This window comes from Lactuca saligna, chromosome 5, assembly GCF_052625555.1.
Source record: "Lactuca saligna cultivar CGN05327 chromosome 5, ASM5262555v1, whole genome shotgun sequence".
In the NCBI taxonomy this organism is placed as follows: Eukaryota; Viridiplantae; Streptophyta; class Magnoliopsida; order Asterales; family Asteraceae; genus Lactuca; species Lactuca saligna.
In genome coordinates this window covers 247,517,686-247,538,455 of record NC_136421.1, presented here as the reverse complement: position 1 = coordinate 247,538,455, position 20,770 = coordinate 247,517,686, and the positions used below count along the sequence as shown (strand labels likewise).

At 37.3% G+C, this 20,770-nt stretch overlaps 2 protein-coding genes and 1 long non-coding RNA gene across 4 annotated transcripts; 1 reads left to right on the top strand and 2 right to left on the bottom strand.

The window, feature by feature from the left end:
• The first annotated feature begins 9,824 nt into the window (after positions 1-9,824).
• LOC145047278 (la-related protein 6C-like) lies at positions 9,825-12,314 on the top strand. 2 transcript variants are annotated; one of them, XM_078995531.1, is made up of 9 exons: positions 9,826-10,522; positions 10,670-10,751; positions 10,830-10,924; positions 11,012-11,083; positions 11,219-11,298; positions 11,373-11,499; positions 11,588-11,656; positions 11,754-11,885; positions 11,959-12,314. In XM_078995531.1, the coding sequence occupies exons 1-9, from the start codon at positions 10,151-10,153 to the stop codon at positions 12,199-12,201; spliced, it is 1,272 nt and encodes a 423-aa protein (XP_078851657.1). In that variant the 5' UTR covers positions 9,826-10,150; the 3' UTR covers positions 12,202-12,314. The 2 variants fall into 2 exon arrangements, with proteins under 2 accessions (XP_078851656.1, XP_078851657.1); XM_078995530.1 differs by having other exon boundaries at positions 9,825-10,522; positions 10,670-10,924.
• LOC145047281 (uncharacterized) lies at positions 10,553-11,652 on the bottom strand. The gene is made up of 2 exons (XR_013682179.1): positions 11,097-11,652; positions 10,553-10,977 (listed from the first exon to the last, which is right to left on the bottom strand). It is a non-coding gene; the product is annotated as an uncharacterized LOC145047281 (long non-coding RNA).
• A 120-nt stretch (positions 12,315-12,434) lies between the features above and the next one.
• Positions 12,435-13,868, bottom strand: EMB1273 (embryo defective 1273). The gene is made up of 3 exons (XM_078995532.1): positions 13,735-13,868; positions 12,831-13,250; positions 12,435-12,736 (listed from the first exon to the last, which is right to left on the bottom strand). Exons 1-3 carry the CDS (start codon positions 13,828-13,830, stop codon positions 12,542-12,544), a joined length of 711 nt encoding a protein of 236 aa, XP_078851658.1. The 5' UTR covers positions 13,831-13,868; the 3' UTR covers positions 12,435-12,541.
• Positions 13,869-20,770: the final 6,902 nt, after the last annotated feature.

Genomic DNA, 20,770 nt, shown 5'->3' with positions numbered 1-20,770 from the left:
CAGGGATGGGTTCGATGTTGATGCAGAGGGGACACGTGATAGCATATGCTTCGAGGCAGATGACGCCTCATGAGACGAGGTATCCCACCCACGATTTGGAGCTAGGGGTGGTGGTGTTCGCCCTCAAGATCTAGCATCACTATATGTATGGAGTCCGGTGTACCATATATACGGAGCACAAGAGCCTAAAGTATCTCATGGATAAGCCCAACCTGAATATGACACAGAGAAGGTGGTTGGATGTAGTGAAAGACTATGACTGCGAGATTTTATATCATCCAGGCAAGGCTAATGTGGTAGCCGATGCCCTGAGCCGTAGAGCAGCGAGTGCTCTGATCTGAGATGTGTGTATGAGGATGACAGTGATGACTCCAATCTTAGATACCATTTGAGAGGCCTAGGTGGATGTCATGAGACCGGAGAACCGCAAGAAGGACGGGTGATTGGGCAGGTTTCCGAGTTTGAGACAGATAGTCGTGGGCTTATGACTTTCCGTGGGTGGATTTGGGTGCCTTGTACAGGCGAAGCTCATCATGTATTGATGGAGGAGGCACATAGATCGAGATTCTCGATCCACCCGAGGGGCCACTAAGATGTATTTGGATCTAAAGAGAGATTATTGGTAGCCCTGTATGAAGAAGGACATGACATGGGTAGTTGAGAGGTGTTTGACATGTCGTTAGTTAAGGCGGAGAACCAGCGTCCACATGGTCCATTACAGCCTCTAGAGATTCCCCAATGGAAGTGGGAACATATTTCAATGGATTTTATCACCAAGATACCGTGGACTTTGCATGGGGTTGACGTGATATGGGTGATTGTAGACCGGTTGACGAAGAGTGTTCACTTCCTCACCATCAGTGAGAGCTCTTCTGCAGAGAAACTGTCCGAGATTTATATGAGAGAGGTGGTAGCACAGCATGGAGTGTCGAGCTTGATAGTGTCAGATCGAGATGTGTGATTTACTTCCAGGTTCTGGAAGAAATTTCATGAGGAGTTGGGTACCCGTTTGCACTTCACTACCATATACCACCCACAACTACGTGCATGTGTTATGGACTTCGGAGGAAGTTGGGACACACCTATTTGCCTTTGGCTGAATTTTCTTACAAAAAAATCCACCATTCCAGTATTTGTATGCCTCCCTTCGAGCTCTTATATGGGAGGAGGCGTCAGACTCCCATCTGTTGGGGAAAGGTAGGGCAGCGAGTGATAGGTGGCACTGAGATAGTGCTGAAGATGACCGAGCAAATTCAACAGGTCAGACAGAGGTTACCAACAGCCCAGAATCTCCAGAAGAGTTATGCAGATCGGCAACGATCCGATATAGAGTTCCAGGTTGGAGATTTTATCCTCTTGAAGGTGTCCCCATGGAAAGGGGTGATCCAATTCAGGAAACGGGGAAAGTTGGTGCCCCGATACATTGGTTCTTTCAGAGTTATCGCTAGAGTGGGTAAGGTAGCTTACCGTTTGGAGCTACCTGCAGAGTTGAGTCTGATTCATAACACCTTCCATGTATCTCAGTTGAGGAAGTGTGTAGCCAATGAGACGTTGGTGGTACCATTAGAGGACATTCAGGTGGATGCGAGCCTGAATTATATTGAGAGGCCGATAGCGATCTTGGATAGAAAAGTGAAGGTTCTGAGGAATAAATAGGTATCCCTAATTCAGGTCCAGTGGTAACATCGGAAGGGATCCGAGTGGACTTGGGATCCGGAGTCTGAGATGCGCGAGTAGTATCCAGAGTTATTTCCGGAGCATGACTTCATGGGAGAAGTCTGATTCTAGTGGGTGAGAATTCTAACATCCCAACTACCAAGTATAATATTTATACATAGTTATTTCCAAGTTAACTAAGCGACTCGATGAGTGGGTGCCCTAACTCATCGAGTAGAGTCGAATTGGCCACGTGGGTTTATTAACCAACTCGACGAGTCAGAGAGCCGACTCTCCGAGTTGGCGTTGTGTAAGGAAACCCTAATTTTCTAGGCTTGAGTCCTATTTAAAGGGCCTTAAGCCTTCATTTTCGCCTCCCTCATCACCCTTGAGCACTGTGAAGAACCCTAATCGAGTTTTAGCTTGTTGTGTGAGAAGGAGAGGATAACTTGAGCATTTTAGTGCACCTTGAAAGAAGAAGAGGAAAGCATCAAGGCTTGGAGAAAAGAGGGACGTTTGGATCTAAAGGTTCTTAGTGGATAGCTTCTATTTGAGGTAAAAAGATGTTATCTTGATCATTTTTCTTGTGAGATCTTAGTTTGGGGAGTTCTAGGGTTTTCCCCATCCTTCTTGTGTTATTGAGTCCCTTGAGCATATCTTGAGGTTGAAACCTCATATCTGGATTATAAGAGGTCTTGTGAGCTGTAACGCCCGCAGATCCGGGCTAGTCAATTTAGAGGCAATAGGGGTCGAAAATGACTTTTCGACAAAAGATTATTTAGAATAAATAATCTTAACCAAAATGTAGAATATGTCACAAGGTTTTCGTACATATAAAGAACGCCGAAATCCGAGTTATAACGAAGAAGTTATGGCCCGTCGAAGTTTTACGGCAAAACCGGCACGGCACCGGGAAGCGTAAATAGTGAATTTACGATAGAGCGAGATTTATCCTTAGCAATCTAAAAAAAAGTCGTAGAATATGTTAAACTAAGAGCGTCGATAAAAAGAACACCCAAATCTAACTTCGTATGAGGAAGTTATGATTTTTCTAAGATTCGGCTTAGCAGTCCACGACCCGAAACTCGAATTTTAGTTTGAGTGGTTTTTGGCTTACATGACCTAAATGAGAGTTCAAGATCTCATTAATAGGAACTCAACGGTAAAAAGACAGACGAAAACAGAGTCGGTATGAAGGAGTTACGAATTCTTCGCGGTCATTTAACAGTCTAAACGTCTCGTACTGTTAAATTTAAGATCGGTCGAGAATTAGCCGACGGAGTCAAAATGAAAGTTGTAGATATTATTTTTACCTACGCGTGGATATAAATAACGTCAAAAACGGAGGTCATATGTGAAAGTTACGGATTTTAGAAGTCGGAAGTGTGCTGTGCGAAAATGGGTGATGTGGCACAATCTTGGCCATTGCTTTCTCCCCAAGTCTTGCCACTAGATTGTGACATGTGGCACCAAGTTCAGCCATTTTCACCCTATAAATACCACCTCTCCCACTCTCATTTTCTTCACACCTTTCCCATTCTTTCTTCTCTTTACTCTCTCTCTCTCTCTAGCCCCGAAAAGCCTAGGGAACCTCCCTAGCACAAGGCGGAAGCCCCGGAGTGCTCGACGGCTCCGAGAAGAAGAGCTTTTCGGCTCGGAAACGCTGCTCCAAGCAAAGCCTGGTTTTCTATAAAACCCGCTGTAAGTGAGCTACGGCTACGCTATTTTTAATATAGTTTTTATTTAATTATATTAACGTTATTAAGAACATATAATAAATACTTGGGCTATTATTATGGGTTATATAAGTATTTTTTAACGCTTATATAATAGTAATAATAGCTAGACTATTAATTAGTCTCAGCGAATAATATACTAAAATCTATTGGTGATAATACTAGGTTTCGTCGAAGGAAATTATTTTAAAGTAAACGAAGTGCTGTCCGAGTACCGAGTCACCACCTTCTCAGGTGAGTGCATGGTCCCTTTCATCTTACACATAGATATGAAGTATTTATTATATAATTTACGTGTTGTGAGTGCATGGTCCCTTTCATCTTACACACGGATATGGAGTATTTTATTATAAATTACGTGCTATGTGTGCATATTGTCTGAATACTTGTTGTCTATGCTGATGAAAGATTTTTATACATGTTTTAAATGATGTAAACTGTATAAAGTATTTTATATCCACAAAATATGTTGGGTCACATGGGTAGATGAATAATGAGCGATAAAAGTTGATATAGAGGAACATTAGTAACATGGACCTAGTGCCCTATAGGTATACATTGGCAGCAGTGGACCTAGTACCCTATAGATGAGCACTGGCAGCTGCGCCACAACCCGTAGATGATTTAGATCTACGGTAAACATCCTAGCAGCTGCGCTCTAAGGATAGTATCGGCAGCTGCGCCTAATAGGGAGCCTTATGACCATGATAGTAGTGTTTAAAGGTCAATACCGGCAGAAGCGCCTCATAGAAAATGTCCTAATTCTGGCAGCTGAGCCTAAGTGACAATATTAGCAGCTGCGCTTGACCAATGTGTCATTGGCAACAATGGACTTCATGTTGTTTCCTTAGGATGATCCTTAGGAATGAATGAATGAGAAATAGTTGATTCTTAGGGTAGATCCTTAAGAATAAAGAAGATAATGGGGATGGGTAATTGGGTTGATTGTTTGATTGTTTAAACATAATAATTATATTATTGTGGGTTGAAAACCCTATGTACTCACCAGGTTTCCCAACCTGACCCACTTAGTTTATTTATATCACAGGTGTTGATATGAAGTGACATTACACTGAGAGATTTAAAGAGATGTAGATCACTAGTGTAAATAATTGTAAGTTCTGTTTATGCTTATGTTTCTGTATTAAAGATAATGTCCCAAACGTTCTAAAATGAAATAAATACGTTTCTTCGAAAATCTTTTAATAACGTATTTACCATGTTTTTCTGGGAACAAATTCCGCAACATTTTTATAAAATAAAGTACTCTGATTTTTATAAAGCATAAACAAAATCGGTCTTTTCTGGCCGTGATTTTAGGGATGTCACATGAGCCCAAAGGCCCCAAGCTTTATGGAGCTAGAGGCAAGCCTATGAGCATCAAACCCTTATTGGAGCTTGTATTGGCATTATGGAGCAAATATGCCATGCATGAACATCAAGATCGAAGATTTACGTGACATTCGAGCCTTGGGAGACTAGATCTACAGTTTGGAGGGGTGGATCTGCCTTAAAATGTTTGAATGAGAATACAGATTGAATGGACTCGCCGAGTCAATGAGATGACTCGACGAGTCAGCTAGGGTTTTCCCCGATAAGTCTGGACATAGGTAAATTGACGAGTTAATGAGACAACTCGATGAGTGAAGTTGGGTTTTCGCGATGTTTTTGAAGGAACAATGGGGACTCGACGAGTCACTTAGATGCACTCGGCGAGTCAGGTCAACATGAAATGTTGACTCGAGTGTTGACTTTTGTTGACTTTAGGGTTTGGTCAAGGTAGGGATTATGGGACCATGAAGGGGTAAAATGGTATTTTACCAATTCCAAGAGTTTGAGAGAGAGAATAACTTAGTTTATTTAGATTTGTGATTTAAATGTTAATTAGAGATAATTATCTTATGTGTTAGGCGGATGCTAGTTCGAGATTCGTGTACGAGATTATTACTTGCTTGCTTACGATGTGAGTCTTCTCACTATACTTACCTAGAGTGGTAATCTTTGTGTGACCAGAGGGTCTTATGTGTTTATATTGGGTATTGTGATATCCTGCATTATGTCTTTGTGATTTATGATGTGTATTATTCTGAGCTTACTGAGTTAGGACCAGATGGTCCACCCGAGTTGTGGGACCGAAGGGTTCCACTGAGACACATTGATCGGAGGGTCTTATTTAAGCATAGCCATGAGAGGCTAATGAGATATGTGTGATATTTTGGTGAACTCACTAAGTTTCGTGCTTACTGTGTTATGTGTTATGTGTTTCAGGTACTTCTCAGGATCATAGGAAGGCACCAGCTTGATTGTACACACACGAGTTGGAGATTTGTTTTGGAGGATCCTGGATTGTGTTATAAACAACTTTTAAACATGTGTTTTGATAACTTGATATAAACGAAGGATTTTTGGGATTGTGCTAATGATATTAATGTGATTTTAAATGAAAATTTTGTTTGAAAATTTACTGTGTTACAATAAGAAACCAAGTAAACCCAAAACTAAACCGAATTATGTATGTATAGGAATTTCGTGAAATAAGAACATAAACAAAAGCTTGGTCCAGTGCTTAAGTGTTCTGACCTCCAACCCTTATGTCTCGTGTTCGAATCCAATACCCCTCCATATATCGCACATTTTATTTTGAAAGCAAAGTTGTGCATCCTTCAAATAGTTTTCTTAAGCTTTCCACTTTCGCATCCCACATCACCTATAAGAATAAACAGTGCCCAACGTATCCTTATAAAGAGAGATTAACCCCATTCTCTTCTAAGCTAACGAAGTTTTTTTAATTTGGTTTGGGTTTAAACCCAAAATTGAACCCGTCAGTTTTTGGTTGGGCTAGGTTTTAATTTTTTGAAAACAAATAAGTCGGTTTTGGGTTCCGTTTTAGGTCAAAGCTAACACATGCTCACCTATGTATATGGGTCCACTATTAATGCATCACAAGTTAGGTGCCATTTATTTTTTCGAAGAGAAAATATCTGAAGTCTATGGACCACCTCTGCAATCCTCTGTAGCAGAATAGGGGGACCAAACGGCTGCAACATGTAATCAAAAGTTTGTTTGTTTTTTAACCTTTGCAGACTGATGCAATAAGTTAAAGTAAGGTGTGAAGAGATTTGAAGCAGAGGGTCAAGTGTTACGCTACGCAACACACGCGCATCGGTTTTTAAGTCAGAAGTCTTCTGAAAAACAAACAGATGCGAAGGGTCAAGTGATGCGCGTGTGTTGTGCGGCACAACAATAATTGGTTAGAAGAAGTTTTTTAGAAAAAAACAAACAACACCTTAGTAATGGGCAATTTCTATTTGTCCTACATATATTCGAACTAGCTTATAGGATTGTGTACTCCTCACCTCCTAACCCGTGAGCTTTGCCTAAGTACCCTTTCGTCTCGTGTACGTCTAAATAATCTAACATTTTATGATGATACTAAAAACGGTCTCAAGAAACTTTTCCTGATTGCTCATAAGCTAATCTTTGTATGTTATGAGAAAAATGAGAGCAGTTAAATGCTCGTGTACGTCTAAATAATCTAACATTTTATGATGATACTAAAAACGGTCTCAAGAAACTTTTCCTGATTGCTCGTAAGCTAATCTTTGTATGTTATGAGAAAAATGAGAGGAGTTAAATGCTCGTGAGCTAATCTTCAATCACCCTTATTCACAAACACCGAATTTTATTATATTAAATTGTGTGTTTTTGAAAATATAAATACGTGAAACGGGCACTAAATTAATGCGCACAAAAATCGATCGATTACGCTTATGGGGCTCAAACTAGATTTTGTGCTTGCTTTGAATGATTAAAATATTCATAGCATAGTAATTTGACACGATTTATCTGGACTAGCACAATGGTGCTTAATAGGCCGACTTTTCACTTGGTAAGCATTTTTATGAGGTTTAGGTCCAAATCCGATTTTTTTAGATTGACGGTTCATTTGAGTTATTTGATTTGTGGTTTTAGTCCTTCGTAAAATTAAAAAGACAAAAATACCTTTCTGATACATTTTCTATGTTTTTTCTATTTAATATAAAGTTTTATTAATAAAAATTATGGGATCTCTCTCTCTCTCTCTCTCTCTCTCTCTCTCTCTCTCTCTCTCTCTCTCTCTCCTTCTTCAAAAATCCATAAAACCTCCCTTACCCTCCTCCCATTTTCTCCACCTTTAACCACCATTACTCCACCATAGCATCACCACTGCCACTGCCTCCTTCCCCAGCGGAAACCAACATCGTCACCTTAGTGTTTCTGTTGGAGCTCTTTCTTCCACCACCTGCAGCCTCTTCCTGCACTACCAAGAAACACCACCACCAAGGTTGGTGTTGATGATGTGTAACCACCGAGAACCACCGTGGTTCTCCCTTTTATGCCACTGACCGGAGAAGGTTGTCAGGCACCAACCGTCACCACTCCCCCTCGTCACTCTGCCCCGTTTCTCACTTCACCGGGGAAAATGACCACCACATCCGATGGTGGCAGTCTCTCCGCCACCATCCTATCGTAACCGACGAGCACCAAACACCATCGTCGTTGCTGCCCTTCCACCATTGTTGCAGTCCGCCACCGCCACCTACTACCGCTAGTAATCTATCACCACCCTTTCTTGTGTTCTCCATTGTCAGTATGCCCAGTCGAGACCAAGAGACCTATAGTGGGTCTCAATTTTGTTTGAATCCCAATCCTACGACCCACCATTCGTCCAAGTTTCAATTTGCGGTTAACAATGTCATTCAAAGAGGTGGAAAGATGGATGGTGGCAGCGGTGTTCATAGGTGGTCGGAAAACAGCTCCACCTTTAGTGGGGTGTTCTTGATTGTAAATAAATATGAAGAGAGAGAGAGAGAGAGAGAGAGAGAGTCTTTATTTAATATATAAAAATACTTATAAAAAAGGAAAATGGAAAATAAATCTAACAAGGGTAATTTTGTCATTTCAATTTTACGAGGGACCAAATTTACGTACAAACATGACCAAAAATACCATCAATCCAAAAAGGTCGGGGTTTTTATCAAAACCCCAAAAAAATACATATCACATTGACCATTTTTACAATTTTGTCATTTAAAAATGTTTTTAACTTTTAAATTTATAGCTTATTAATTTATAACGATATTAAAATAGACTTTTTAAAAAGATATTTAAATTAACTTATCCATTATCAAAACGCTATAAATCGATAAAATCATTTTTAGTGTTTAGTAAAATAATCATAAAAGGGATTCCTAGAGATGTTAGACTATATTATAAAGAGTTTTGATAACTTATAATTTAGTAACTTATCAAAAATGATTATCTTCGGTTTCACACCGTTATAAGTTGTTTTTAAAAAAATAGTCTATCCAAACACTCATTTTAATTTATATTCAAAAAAAAAAAAAAAACTTATTTTTTAAACTTAGGTGTTGTTTGTTTTTTGTCTGCAGATCTGCGTGATCACTTCTGTCTGCGTCGCGCAGACATATGCCCTCGCAAACCGTTTGTTTTTTGAAAGTGTGCAGACCTAAAAACATCTGCGCGAGGTCTTCTTGGCGCAGACATGAACCAATGTCTTCTAAGGTCTTCACAAGTCCAATAAACCTAAACCAAAACAAATAAAAAAAACATACACATTTTTTTTTCTTTCGGCACCTCCCAATCCATCATATTGAAAATATAAGTGATTATAACTTTTTTATTTTATGTTTATTTAATTATTAATGTGTGTGTGTATATATATATATATATATATATATATATATATATATATATATATATATATATATATATATATGTGTGTGTGTGTGTGTTTATTGATTTTTTTTCAATAATATTAAAAGAAAAAAAAAAAGAACATTAAAACCATGTTTTTACTTTTATGATGTGAGACTAGAATTTTAAAAAAAATGTGATATGTCTATTGTTTAAGATCAAAACAATGAGTTATATTAAAGTATTTATAAAAACACTGCATTTTGATTCTAATATGAATTATATAAATCATTAATAATTTTTGTATTTATAAAAGCATTGCATTTCGATTCTAATATAAATTGTTATTGTAAAACTATTTTTTTTATTGTATTACTAATTTAGTTGCATCAATTTTATTTTGAGTGTTGTATAACTATTATTATTAAAATTTTGGTGTTGAAAAATCATTTAAGTTTGTAAAATCATTTTATTTAAAATTCAGTTAATTTCAGCAGCCTGCAGACGTTAAAAAACAAACAGTCTTCCTATTATAGACTGTAGACGTTTGGTTCACCTTTTCAGCTGCAGAGGCTTGCAGATGTGATCCGCAGACTGCAGACATTTTGGTTTCAGAAAAACAAACAACACCTTAGTCAAACACTCTCTAAGTTAATTATTAAAAAAAAATACATTTTTTAAAAATCTATACGAATTTAGGTTTAGTCTAACGTTAATAAGTATGAAGTATCCCTCGTTGTTTTCATGCACAAGATGAAACGGTAACAGAATCTTTCTTTCGGCGCCAAATATGGATCGGACATCAAATTACTGTTGCCTTGAGAAATCCATGGCAACTTCCCAGCTCCAACACCAATTCCCCTCTATCAAAAAAAAATTACGTTTCTTGTTGTCTATCCAGAAGAAGAAGAAAGAAGAAGTAAAAAAGGAGAGAATAAGAAACAAGATTTATAATTTCATAATGGGGAGTGATTAGATTAGCCGAAAAAAAAAAAACAAAAAAAAAACCCCTCAAAAAACAAAAAACGAAAAACAAAAGAGATGAAGAAATCAAACCAATAATGGCGCAAGCACACCCAGAAGAAAAATTACAGGAAAAGCTCGAAAAGGAGTCGACGACGACAAAGAGGGATGAAAAGAGGGAGATTTCAATTTCGAGTCCTACATCTTTCAAATTCAATGCACAAGCACCCGAATTTGTTCCAAGTTCACGTACCCAATCTCCAGTTTCGGGTTACTTTTACCCGTATTTTAGTTACATGGATATGGGTGGGAACGATGGAAGTGGATCGGCTGATTGGATTTATGCTAGCGCTGCTACTGCTGCTGATCAAGACCAGCAAATGCATCTTTTTACGAACCCTAATGTTTTGATCCCCAACTATTCGAAGAATGTCCTCACTGAAGATCTTCAACAAAAGATCATCAAACAGGTCCCTTTTGCTTGTTTTGGTTTGAGTGAGTTTGATCCATCATTATTTTCCCGCTATATTACAACAATTCTTGAATACATCATACAATTTTTCTTCATATTCAATCTCAATATTCTATTTGCTACCATGAATCCATGTCTGTAACAGGTGGAGTATCAGTTCAGTGGGCTGAGCCTGCTTGCAAACGAGTCCTTGGTGAAACACATTAGCAAGGATCCAGAAGGCTATGGTGAGATTGATCACAATTCACCATTTTCACCATTAAAATGTTGTCTTGATTTCGTTCCAAATGCACATATTGTTACAGTTCCTATATCTGTTATTGCATCTATGAAGAAAATCAAATCCTGCATCACTAATAACCATTTGCTTGCCCAAGCTCTCCGTTCCTCTTCAAAGTTGGTTTGTTCTTCAACCTTAGTTTTCAAAATTTCATCTTTTGGAAATCTTTCTTACTGATTTAAAAAAAATAATGCTTCAATTTGTTAGGTTGTAAGCAATGATGGGAAAAAGGTTAGACGTAGACACCCCTTCACAGAGAAAGATAAAGAAGAATTACAGGTTTGAGTCTCACCAATCACACTCTAGCCACTTAGTGGGCCACTGTGTATCTGGTTTACATCTCGATGCTCATGGGGCAAAACAGTATAGCCAGCTTAGGGTTTGCAAAAGTTTGATGATTGATTTGTTGTGCAGTCTCGTACTGTTGTTGGCGAGAACCTTCCGGAAGATCATTCTCATCAAAATCTTGAGAAGATCTTTAGTGTTGTTGGAAGGTAAAAAGCTTCAAACTTTTCATATTTTTAACAACACAAATCAACTAATTCTAAGAAAAAAAAATGTTGATCAGTGTGAAAGCCATTCGTATATGTCATCCCCCCGAGCCTAACTCATCACATTCAAAAGGGGAATATGTATTTAGCAATAAGCTCCATGCTTTAGTGGAATATGAAACTACCGAAACAGCAGAAAAAGCAGTATGTTTCTATGGTTAAACTAAACTCTTTTGATTTAACACACTTTTCCTTTGTGTCTTGAAAATTGATTCTAATAATTTGTTTATAGGTTGATAAATTGAACGATGAGAGAAACTGGAGAAAAGGGTTTCGTGTTAGGTTGATGATTCGACGTTCAGTATGTGATCTCTAATCCAATCTCTTTCTTTATTTATATAAAAAGATTATCATAATCGACTTATTTATTTATTTATTTATATAATCCAAAAATTCAGCCAAAATCTATTCTGAAGACTAGAAAGTCAGATTTTGATGGGTTACTTGATGACGATGATGATGTGTTTGACTTGTCAGAAGAGTCTTCTCAGCCTAATAGTGCACCCGCAGAGTTAGACATCGAAAACAATGTAAACTTTTTTTTAAAATTTTTTTGAAGCATTTAAAGCAGATTGTTATAATTGAGTATTGATCTTTTGATAGGGTGAGGAGAATTCAAAGAAGGGATGGGCACGGGCCCATGGGAAATCAAAGTCACGGACCCCAACACACAGTAGTCGTGGGCTTCTTGCACCGAGTCCACAAACACAAACAAGCAGTTCAGTAATCCATTTGGAAGCATCTTCAATGAAACAATGTCCTAAAGGCCCACGAATGCCAGATGGGACAAGGGGTTTTACGATGGGAAGAGGAAAGCCGATTTCTAATCAATACCATAAGGGTTAAAATGCTCAAATTTTGTCACTTTTAGTTCGTTTTCGTTTCTTTTTGTAATAATTTGCCAACATCGATTCTTAAAAGTTGAATCGAATGAATAAAATTTTGCGGAGAGTTTGCTTTGTTGTTGTGTAGCTAATATTATAAAACACTGACCGACACCCACCACCAGCATCAAATGCAGTACAAGGTCATTCTTTTCTGTTTTGTTTTGTCCTGTCATGTCAAGAAAGACAACCGAGTAAAAGAGCACAAAATACCCATAACAAAAATGAATACTCTTCCCTATACTAACTAGCTTGCTAATCTAACAAAAATGTCTTTACTTTTAAAGAAATACAATTCTTGATCATTCAAGATTAGTGTGCACTACTTTCCTAGGCATCTTGTACCATAAAAACAGAAACCATAGAGTCCTAAACAACCCTCCATTCGCGAAATGTGGTATAAAAATGCGTCCCCAATACGGATAAAACGGGCCCGGTAATTTGATCAATGTGAAAAAAAGCATATTTGCATATAAATGCCATGGAACTTTAGCATCCTGAGAAAAAGAGAGAATGAGATAAAGATTCAAGTTAGAATAAGATAGTTTATTTTATATAAAGATCTTTAGATGATATAACATAATAAGATACCTTGAGAAATGGAGATAATTTCAATGCTCTATTTCTCAAAACCCCAGCTACAGCAACACCAATAAGAATTGGAAGAGGGATTATGACTAGCTTCCTTTCATGAGCACAATATGACATTTCACTAACAGAAGTGATTGCCATTACAGGTATATAAAGGTATTTGGTGACTACTAATATGATGTCAATAATAAGTTGGGTGAAATTCTCCAAGGCTCTTGTCCATGGGAAGTTCTTGATTTCTTGAGGAGAATTATCCCATAATTTTCTTGCCTTTTCTGTTACAAGGTCAACAATTGGCTTTCCATGGTCGTTTGGTTGTGATGCATTCATGTTTATTGCAGACATGACTTTTGAACAAGATTTTGCAGATGATAATCCATTTGGTTTACAAGTTAAGAAATTAGATTGATTCGACCAACCCTGTGTCAGTTTAAGAGATTTGTTAGTCCAAATGGATGTATGCAGGTGAAAAGTCAATCCAGTATTGTTTGATTTACAGGTTCGGAACCAATAATCTGGATTTCTGTTTGCTTTTTGGCATGAATTTAGAGAGAAGATAGTGGTGATTCAGGTTGCAATAATCACAAAACTCAGAAACTCTTATCTGACCAATTATACCAATAATTCTGGTTCTCTACCCTAAAATTGGGTAGGTAATAGGTAACAAAACTAATAGTAGCGTTATCGAATTGGAAAAACTATACACATTTCATGCTTATTTCGAAATTCAAACTTTACCCAATTTCACTTCAGAAGTGAAACCGTAGTTTTGATTATAGCACTCGTTAAGATAATACACGACAGACTACTCAAATTGCACAATGAAAACCTAAATTTTTGTTAATAGCAGACGGACATAATCGAAATAGATAGCCAGATTCTTAAGAAAACAGTCTCGACGTACCTTGAACGGCATCACTGAGGGAACATTGAGGGAGAGGGCCATACGAGATAAAGGTTGGAGGCAGGTCGATTGATTCAGGGAAAGAAGGGGCGCCATTTCTTCAAGGGGTTTTTGACTTTTTCTTTCTCTAGATTTTATGATTGAAGGATAAATATGTGAGATCTTTGGGTTACTACAAAATTAGTCCTCAAGGTTTGATAAGCTTACCTTTATGTCCTTATGGTGTATGTTTTCTACATTGTTGCAATTTTAAACATTAAATTGGTGTGTTTTTAATATTAAAATGGCGATTGTATTTTAACCCAACAAAAGAATGGTATTTTTTAATGGTCTTGAACTCTATATTTGAAGTGTGAAATTATCCCTTGACGTACTAATTGATAGCTTAAAAACTAACTATTAAATAAAAATATAGATATTAGAAAAATTAGTTGATAAAAAATAATATTTGGTAAAACAAACTAAAAAAACTAGCTGAAACATATAAAATAACATAAAATGGCATTTAGGCTGTGTTTGGCGCATCACAGCTAACTGATAAACTAGCTTCTTTTTCGAGTTTTTTTTTTTTTTTTTTTTTTTTTTTTTTTTTTTTTTTTTATGTTATTGTGTTTGGCAAGTCAAAAAATAGCTTATAAGCTAACTTTTTAAAAAGCTAGTTAGATAAGCTTTTTATGATTTTTTTTAAAAAATTTCCAAATATACCATTTAATTAGTTATAGAAATACATTATCTTAAATGTCATTTTATGTAATTTTATTTATTTCAGATAGGTTTTCAGTTAGTTATACCAAACATCATTTTCTATAAGCTAGTTTTTAATTTAATAGCTAGTTTTCAGTTTTCAACTAGCTTTTCAACTAGTACGTCAAATATAAATTTAAAAGAATGTGTTTTTATAATTAATTAAATGGTAATACTTGAAGAAAAAAAAAACTAGTTGAAGTATTTTTTTAAAAAGTTATCTTATAAACTAACTTATAAACTATTTTTTGTTTGTCAAACATAACAATTTAAAAACTCGAAAAATAAGCTAGCTTATCAGCTAGCTATAGCGTGTTCAACACAGCTTAAAATTGTGTTTTTTAATAGATGTTTGAAACAAAAAAATAAATAAATGACAATAAAATGATGTTTTTTAGAGGATCATTGGAATTGGTCTAATGAAATTTCCATAAAAATCTTTGATTGAAACTTTGGTCGTATTTGTGAATAAATCGTGACTTTATTTTTTTTTAGGATAAAAACTTATTTACATAAAATGATAAAAAACCGACAATCATTTGTACGTTTAGGATGTTAGATAAAAAAAAAATAGATTTTAACTTATAATATACTACAAAAATCTCTATTGTAGATTTATTAATAGTACAACATTGCTTTTTAAAATAAACGGCTCAATCATTTTGGGGCTCAAGGCTAACCAAAAATTTGGAGCTCTTTGGCCTTTGCTATACTCGGAAGATGAATATGTCGTAAAAATCAAAATCGGTAGAAGAATTCAATATCATTTTAGTTTCATGAATGCAACAATCGTTGATTTATTCTTCCGCTTCATTTATTTTGTGGTTACTAGATTGAATTTTTTAATGGATTAAACTTTTGGACTTTGAAAAATATTATGGGGCCTCGTAGAATTGAAAGCCTTAAGCCCTTGCTTAAAAAAGTTCAATATAGAACCGGTCCTGGTCCTGCTTTTTAACAATAATAAATGATAAATAATAAATAATAAATAAAAGACAAAGCTTATTATAATCTCGATGTATCTACCTTATTGTATTTTCTTTGTTTGATAGATGTTTTTATCTAACGGATTCTTTTATGATATATGATATTATCTTTACCTTAATGTATTTGTATTACAAACACTATAAAATACATACTAAAATCCAATATTATTGTCTAAAATCATAAATGTATAAATGATCGTTGGCTTCCTGCCTCTTTTTGTAAACAATTGCATTTTTTTTTTTTTTTGCCTTTATTATCCAAAAAAAAAAAAAACCATATCTTGTTGAAAAATAAAACAAAAACTTTAATACTTTATTGAAGATTTACAACGTATAAAGTTAGAGCAAATTAAATGAAATAACAACTCAATTTAATAGGTAGCGTATTTTGTTTATATTTAGTATTTACAATAGCAACATATTTATATTAAATTTTGAGTAAATTATACGAATGGTCCTTATGGTTTATGGTAATTTGTGTATTTGGTCACTAACTTATTTTTTTAACTCGGAATATCCCTACTGTTTGTTTTTGTTACACACTTGGTCCCTATCTTACCTAAAAAGACTATTTTTGACAATTTAAGTTATATTGAGAGATCGGTGACAATTTTAGATCGGAAGACGAAAACCTTGAAGAACAAGGTTGTAGAGTTGATGAATGTGCAGTGGCTGCACCGTAAGGGGTTAGAGTGGACTTGGGAGCCCGATGATGAGATGAGGGAGTATTATCCAAAGTTGTTTGGGGTCGTGGACTTCGAGGACGAAGTCTAATTCAAGTGGGGGAGAATTGTAACACTTGAATCTTGGTAAGTTTCTTTTTTGCCTTGCATTATATAATTTGTCAAATTTGGTCATTGAGTTGTACGTGGGGCATACCATAAGGTACGCTTAGCGTACTCGTACAAGGGTTTGATCGCGGATCCGGAGGTGTATGTTGGGCGTAGAGAAGTGTACGCGCGACGTATGAAGGGATTTGAAAACCCTAAGTTTCGGGGTTGGCCACTATATAATCATCCTTGTGGAGTTGAAACTCTCATTTATTCAGCCTCCTTGTCCTTCCAGCCCTATACTCGAAACCCTAACTCCATAGTTGAATGTTCTTAAGCTTAGAAGGCCTTTTGGGTGCATTTTTAGTGTTTTGAATGAAGGAAATCATCTTGGAGCTTCATTGGAAGAGTAGGAGCTTGTAGATCTGGGTTATCATCAACATTTGGCATTCATTTCTGGTAAAAGCTCTAAACTTGTTGTGTTATAACTTAGATCTCATTTGTTTCCATTTTAGTACCATAGATGAGATCTTGTGGATTGTTCTCAATTTTAAAGCTTAGACTTTCTACTCTTGGTGTTCTTTTGGTCTTAGATTCATAAAGTTGCCATATTTGAAGCTTAGAACCATCCATGCATGAGTTATGGCCTTTATATTGAAAGTAGAATGTTATAAATCAAATTTGGGATATTTTGGGGAAGGAAAAGTCACCAAGTCAGTGACTCTATGGTTCTAGACATCCTTTGGGACTCAGATCTATGTTTTGGACCATTAGACTTGAGCATTAAGAGCTTAATGGAAGAAATGACTTAATGGAGGAGTATGTTGGATGTAGAAGCCAGTATGCGCAGCGTACAAGCCATGTAGCATGTACACTTAGCGTACAGCTGAGTACGCGCGCACGTACTCAGTCAGTTTGGGCTTCGCAGCTTTGAGCCTTGGTTGTGAGCCACTTTTTTGGACTTTGTTGCTTTGGGCCTTTTAGGCCATCTGATATCCAGTTTATGGGCTAAGGAAAATTTAGTGGGCTTTAGGGTAAGGCCCATATGGGGGTTGGGACCAATTTGGAAAATTAGGCCATAAGTGGGTCTTAGTCGATCAATTGGTTTTGGGCCTTTTGGTTTATGGATTTGGGCCTCAGTTTTGATTCAAGCTAGGCTAGGGGTACAATGGTCATTTTACCCCAAGTATGGATTATGAACTATAGATTGGAACCCAAGTGTTAATTAGGTGTTATTTTGTACTGATAGCTCGAGGAGTCATTAAGGCAGCAGCTAGGGATTTCTTTCAATGAGCTTCAGCATTCAAGGTGAGTTTCCTCACTAGGTTTAGCGGGTCTAAGGCACCAATGTCGGTCCTTATTGATTATGTTAGGATGCTAGGAGTCTGCATGACCCTTGCATCTGTTATGTGCTGCTATGAATACCGGGCGGGGCTCGATGTCAGGTGAGGCATGAGGACTGGAACATATGTTAGTGTTTATGATCATTATATGTGTTAGCATGATTATATGATATAGATTTTATGTGTATAGCGGGCAAGGCCTGAGAATAACATATTTGTAAACCGAGCGGGGCTCGATGCCGGGAGAGGCCTGATGTCAGGTGGGGGCCCAATATATGATTTATTATGTATGGTATGTGATAGTTTGGGGAACTCACTAAGCTTTGTGCTTACGGTTTTCACTTTATGTTTCAGGTACTTCCAATGGCAACAGGCAGAGCTTGGGGTGACTGCATTGCACACACCACATGGATTCCGCATTTGATATGTAACTCTGATTTTATGATATTTGATACACTTGTTTTATTTTGGATGTATGGATAATGATTGGAATACTATTTTACTTGATTTAAAAATGAAAATTTTGGACTATATTTGTAACATCCCAAAATTCAAAACCAAAAATTCATTTTTAATTAAGTTATTATAAAACCAACTGTATAAAAACATCCATAATAACTTCCCATTCCAAAACCCAAAGTGTCAATAATCAAAACATGTTATCATAAAACAATATCATAGTGTAATCCCAAAGATCTCATGTGCGGAAAACATAGTGTGATGCGCTGCGATCACCGACTCCTTTCATTTGAAAACGAAGTACCTGAAACCAAAACTATAAACCGTAAGCATGAATCTTAGTGAGCTCCCCCATCATACCACATACCATACAATAAACATATTGTCAAACATATCCGGGTACTAGCTACCCCTTCGGTCTCTTTCAACCGGTAACTTGCCTAGCATATCAGGGTGCTGGCCTACCCCTTCGGTCCTTTCGACCGGTATCTTGCCTAGCATATCAGGGTGCTGGCCTACCCCTTCGGTCCTTTCGATCGGTACCTCGCCTAGCATATCAGGATGCTGGCCTACCCATTCGGTCCTTTTGACCAGTACCTCACCTAGCATATCAGGATGTTGGCCGACCCCTTCGGTCCTTTCGACCGCTACCAGGGACTATTTCACCCCCTACTTCTACCACATAGCATCCTGGTGCATAAACATATAAGTCATATACTGCCTAGCTTATCTGGGTGCTGGCATACCCCATCGACCCTATCGATCGGTACCGAGGTCTATCCTACCCCTCCTACCACTATCACATAACATCATAGCATACTAGCACATAAAGCATAACAGATAGTGACATACCAAATAATTATCACAAAGACAATCATCTCTACTATAGCTCTTACTAGTGGGTCGGCCTTGGTGCCTTCGACCCACTTCTACTAGAAGGTAACTCACCTCATACTGTTGAAGTCCACTACAAGAGTTCCCTAGCCGCTGCCCTGGCAACTCCTCAAACTATCAATACCCAAAACATCACCGAATTAGCAATTGGGTCTCAAATCATGATCCAAAACCCTTACTTGGGGTGAAATGATTGTTTCACCCCTGGCCCATCGAGATCTATGCTATACAATCTATGAAAGCCCATTAATGGCCCAATTTTCCAAATTGGGCCCAAACCCTTACATGGGACTCCCCACTAGAATCCATTTCGTACTTCATAACCCTCCAAGGGTCAACCTTGGTCAAAGTAAACGTCAAAGTCAACATTTTGGTCAAATTCAGCATCCTGGTTGACTCAACTCGCCGAGTTGGTCCATCAACTCGTCGAGTTCCATGAATCAGAAATCCTGAATCGCGATTGAACCGTCGAGTTCTCCTCTAACTCGCCAAGTTCTTTCCTATAACCGGATCGGGACTTTTCCATACAGCTCGTCGAGTCCTTCCTTGAACTCGTCGAGTTCTCCATTTTTTAGAGCTCATAAAACTTTGTCCAACTCACTGAGTCATCTTCTAGACTCGTCGAGTTGTTCATAAATCTAAAAGATCAGGGGACCAACACTTCGAGTCCCCTTAGTCTTAATCCATTAAGTCACTTTCTGTTGATTCCAACACTTCCAAACCATAGATCTGGTCCCTTAAGGCTGAAATACCATGTAAAGTTGCTAACTTTACGTCCATGCATGGTGTCAAGAAGCTAAAAACATGAAAACTTAGCTCCAAAAGAGGTCTAGGGCATGGGGAAAGGCCAAGGCTAGATAAAGTTGGCAACTTTTAGTCTCATGAGGCCACAAACGTCTAGATCTGAAGTCATGACCTCAAAGCATGCTCAAATCCAAGAATGGTTTCAAAAAAAGCTACTAAAAGCCCAAAACTCCTCCATGAAGAGATCTAGCAAATGAATAGTCAAGGTATAGACTTTATACCTCAATACAGCTTCTTTGACAAAGAACTCTTTGGATCCAAAGCTTCTTCCTTCAACTAAGCACTTCTAACTTCCACTCCTTCAATAAATTACCAAAGAATCACTCTCTTTTCACTCATACACACTCAATAGGGCTTAAGCTCATGAATTAGGGTTTGTTGGGCTGAAGGGGCGATGAGGGAGGCCATAATGAGGCATTAAGGTCCTTAAATAAGGTACAAAACCCTAAAATTAGGGTTTCATTTCTGCCAGCCTACTCATCGAGTTGAGGGCTCCCAACTCGTCGAGTAGGTCTCTTAAATACCGCGTCCAAATTTCCATTTTTACTCAACGAGTTTGGGGCCTCTAACTCGTCGAGTCCCTTCGCAAAAATGTCACACCCCCGAAGCAGACGACGGAAACGTCCAGGGGTATAAGCGCGACTTCATTGTTGTAGTATCATCACAGAGTATATTATTGAAACATAACATGATCATCATCACACATGTAATATAACACAATTTATTGTTTACATCGAGTATTGTATTTGAATATTACATGCCAAAACAGTCAGAGTATGATGAAACAAAATATAACAAAATATCCATTAGTTTGTTCCGCTCAACCTGCTTCAACGGTTTCCTAAGAATACAAGATAATGCGTGTGTGTTAATGTTTATTAGAATGTATAAAGATAATGCATAAAATGTAAAGAGAATGTAAAGAGAATGTATAGAGAATGTAAAGAGAATGTCCTTAAATAACCCGATGTTGTCTGTAAAAGAGAATGTTGTCATACCAACCCTCGAGGTTGAGTACCAATGCGAGTATGTTCCT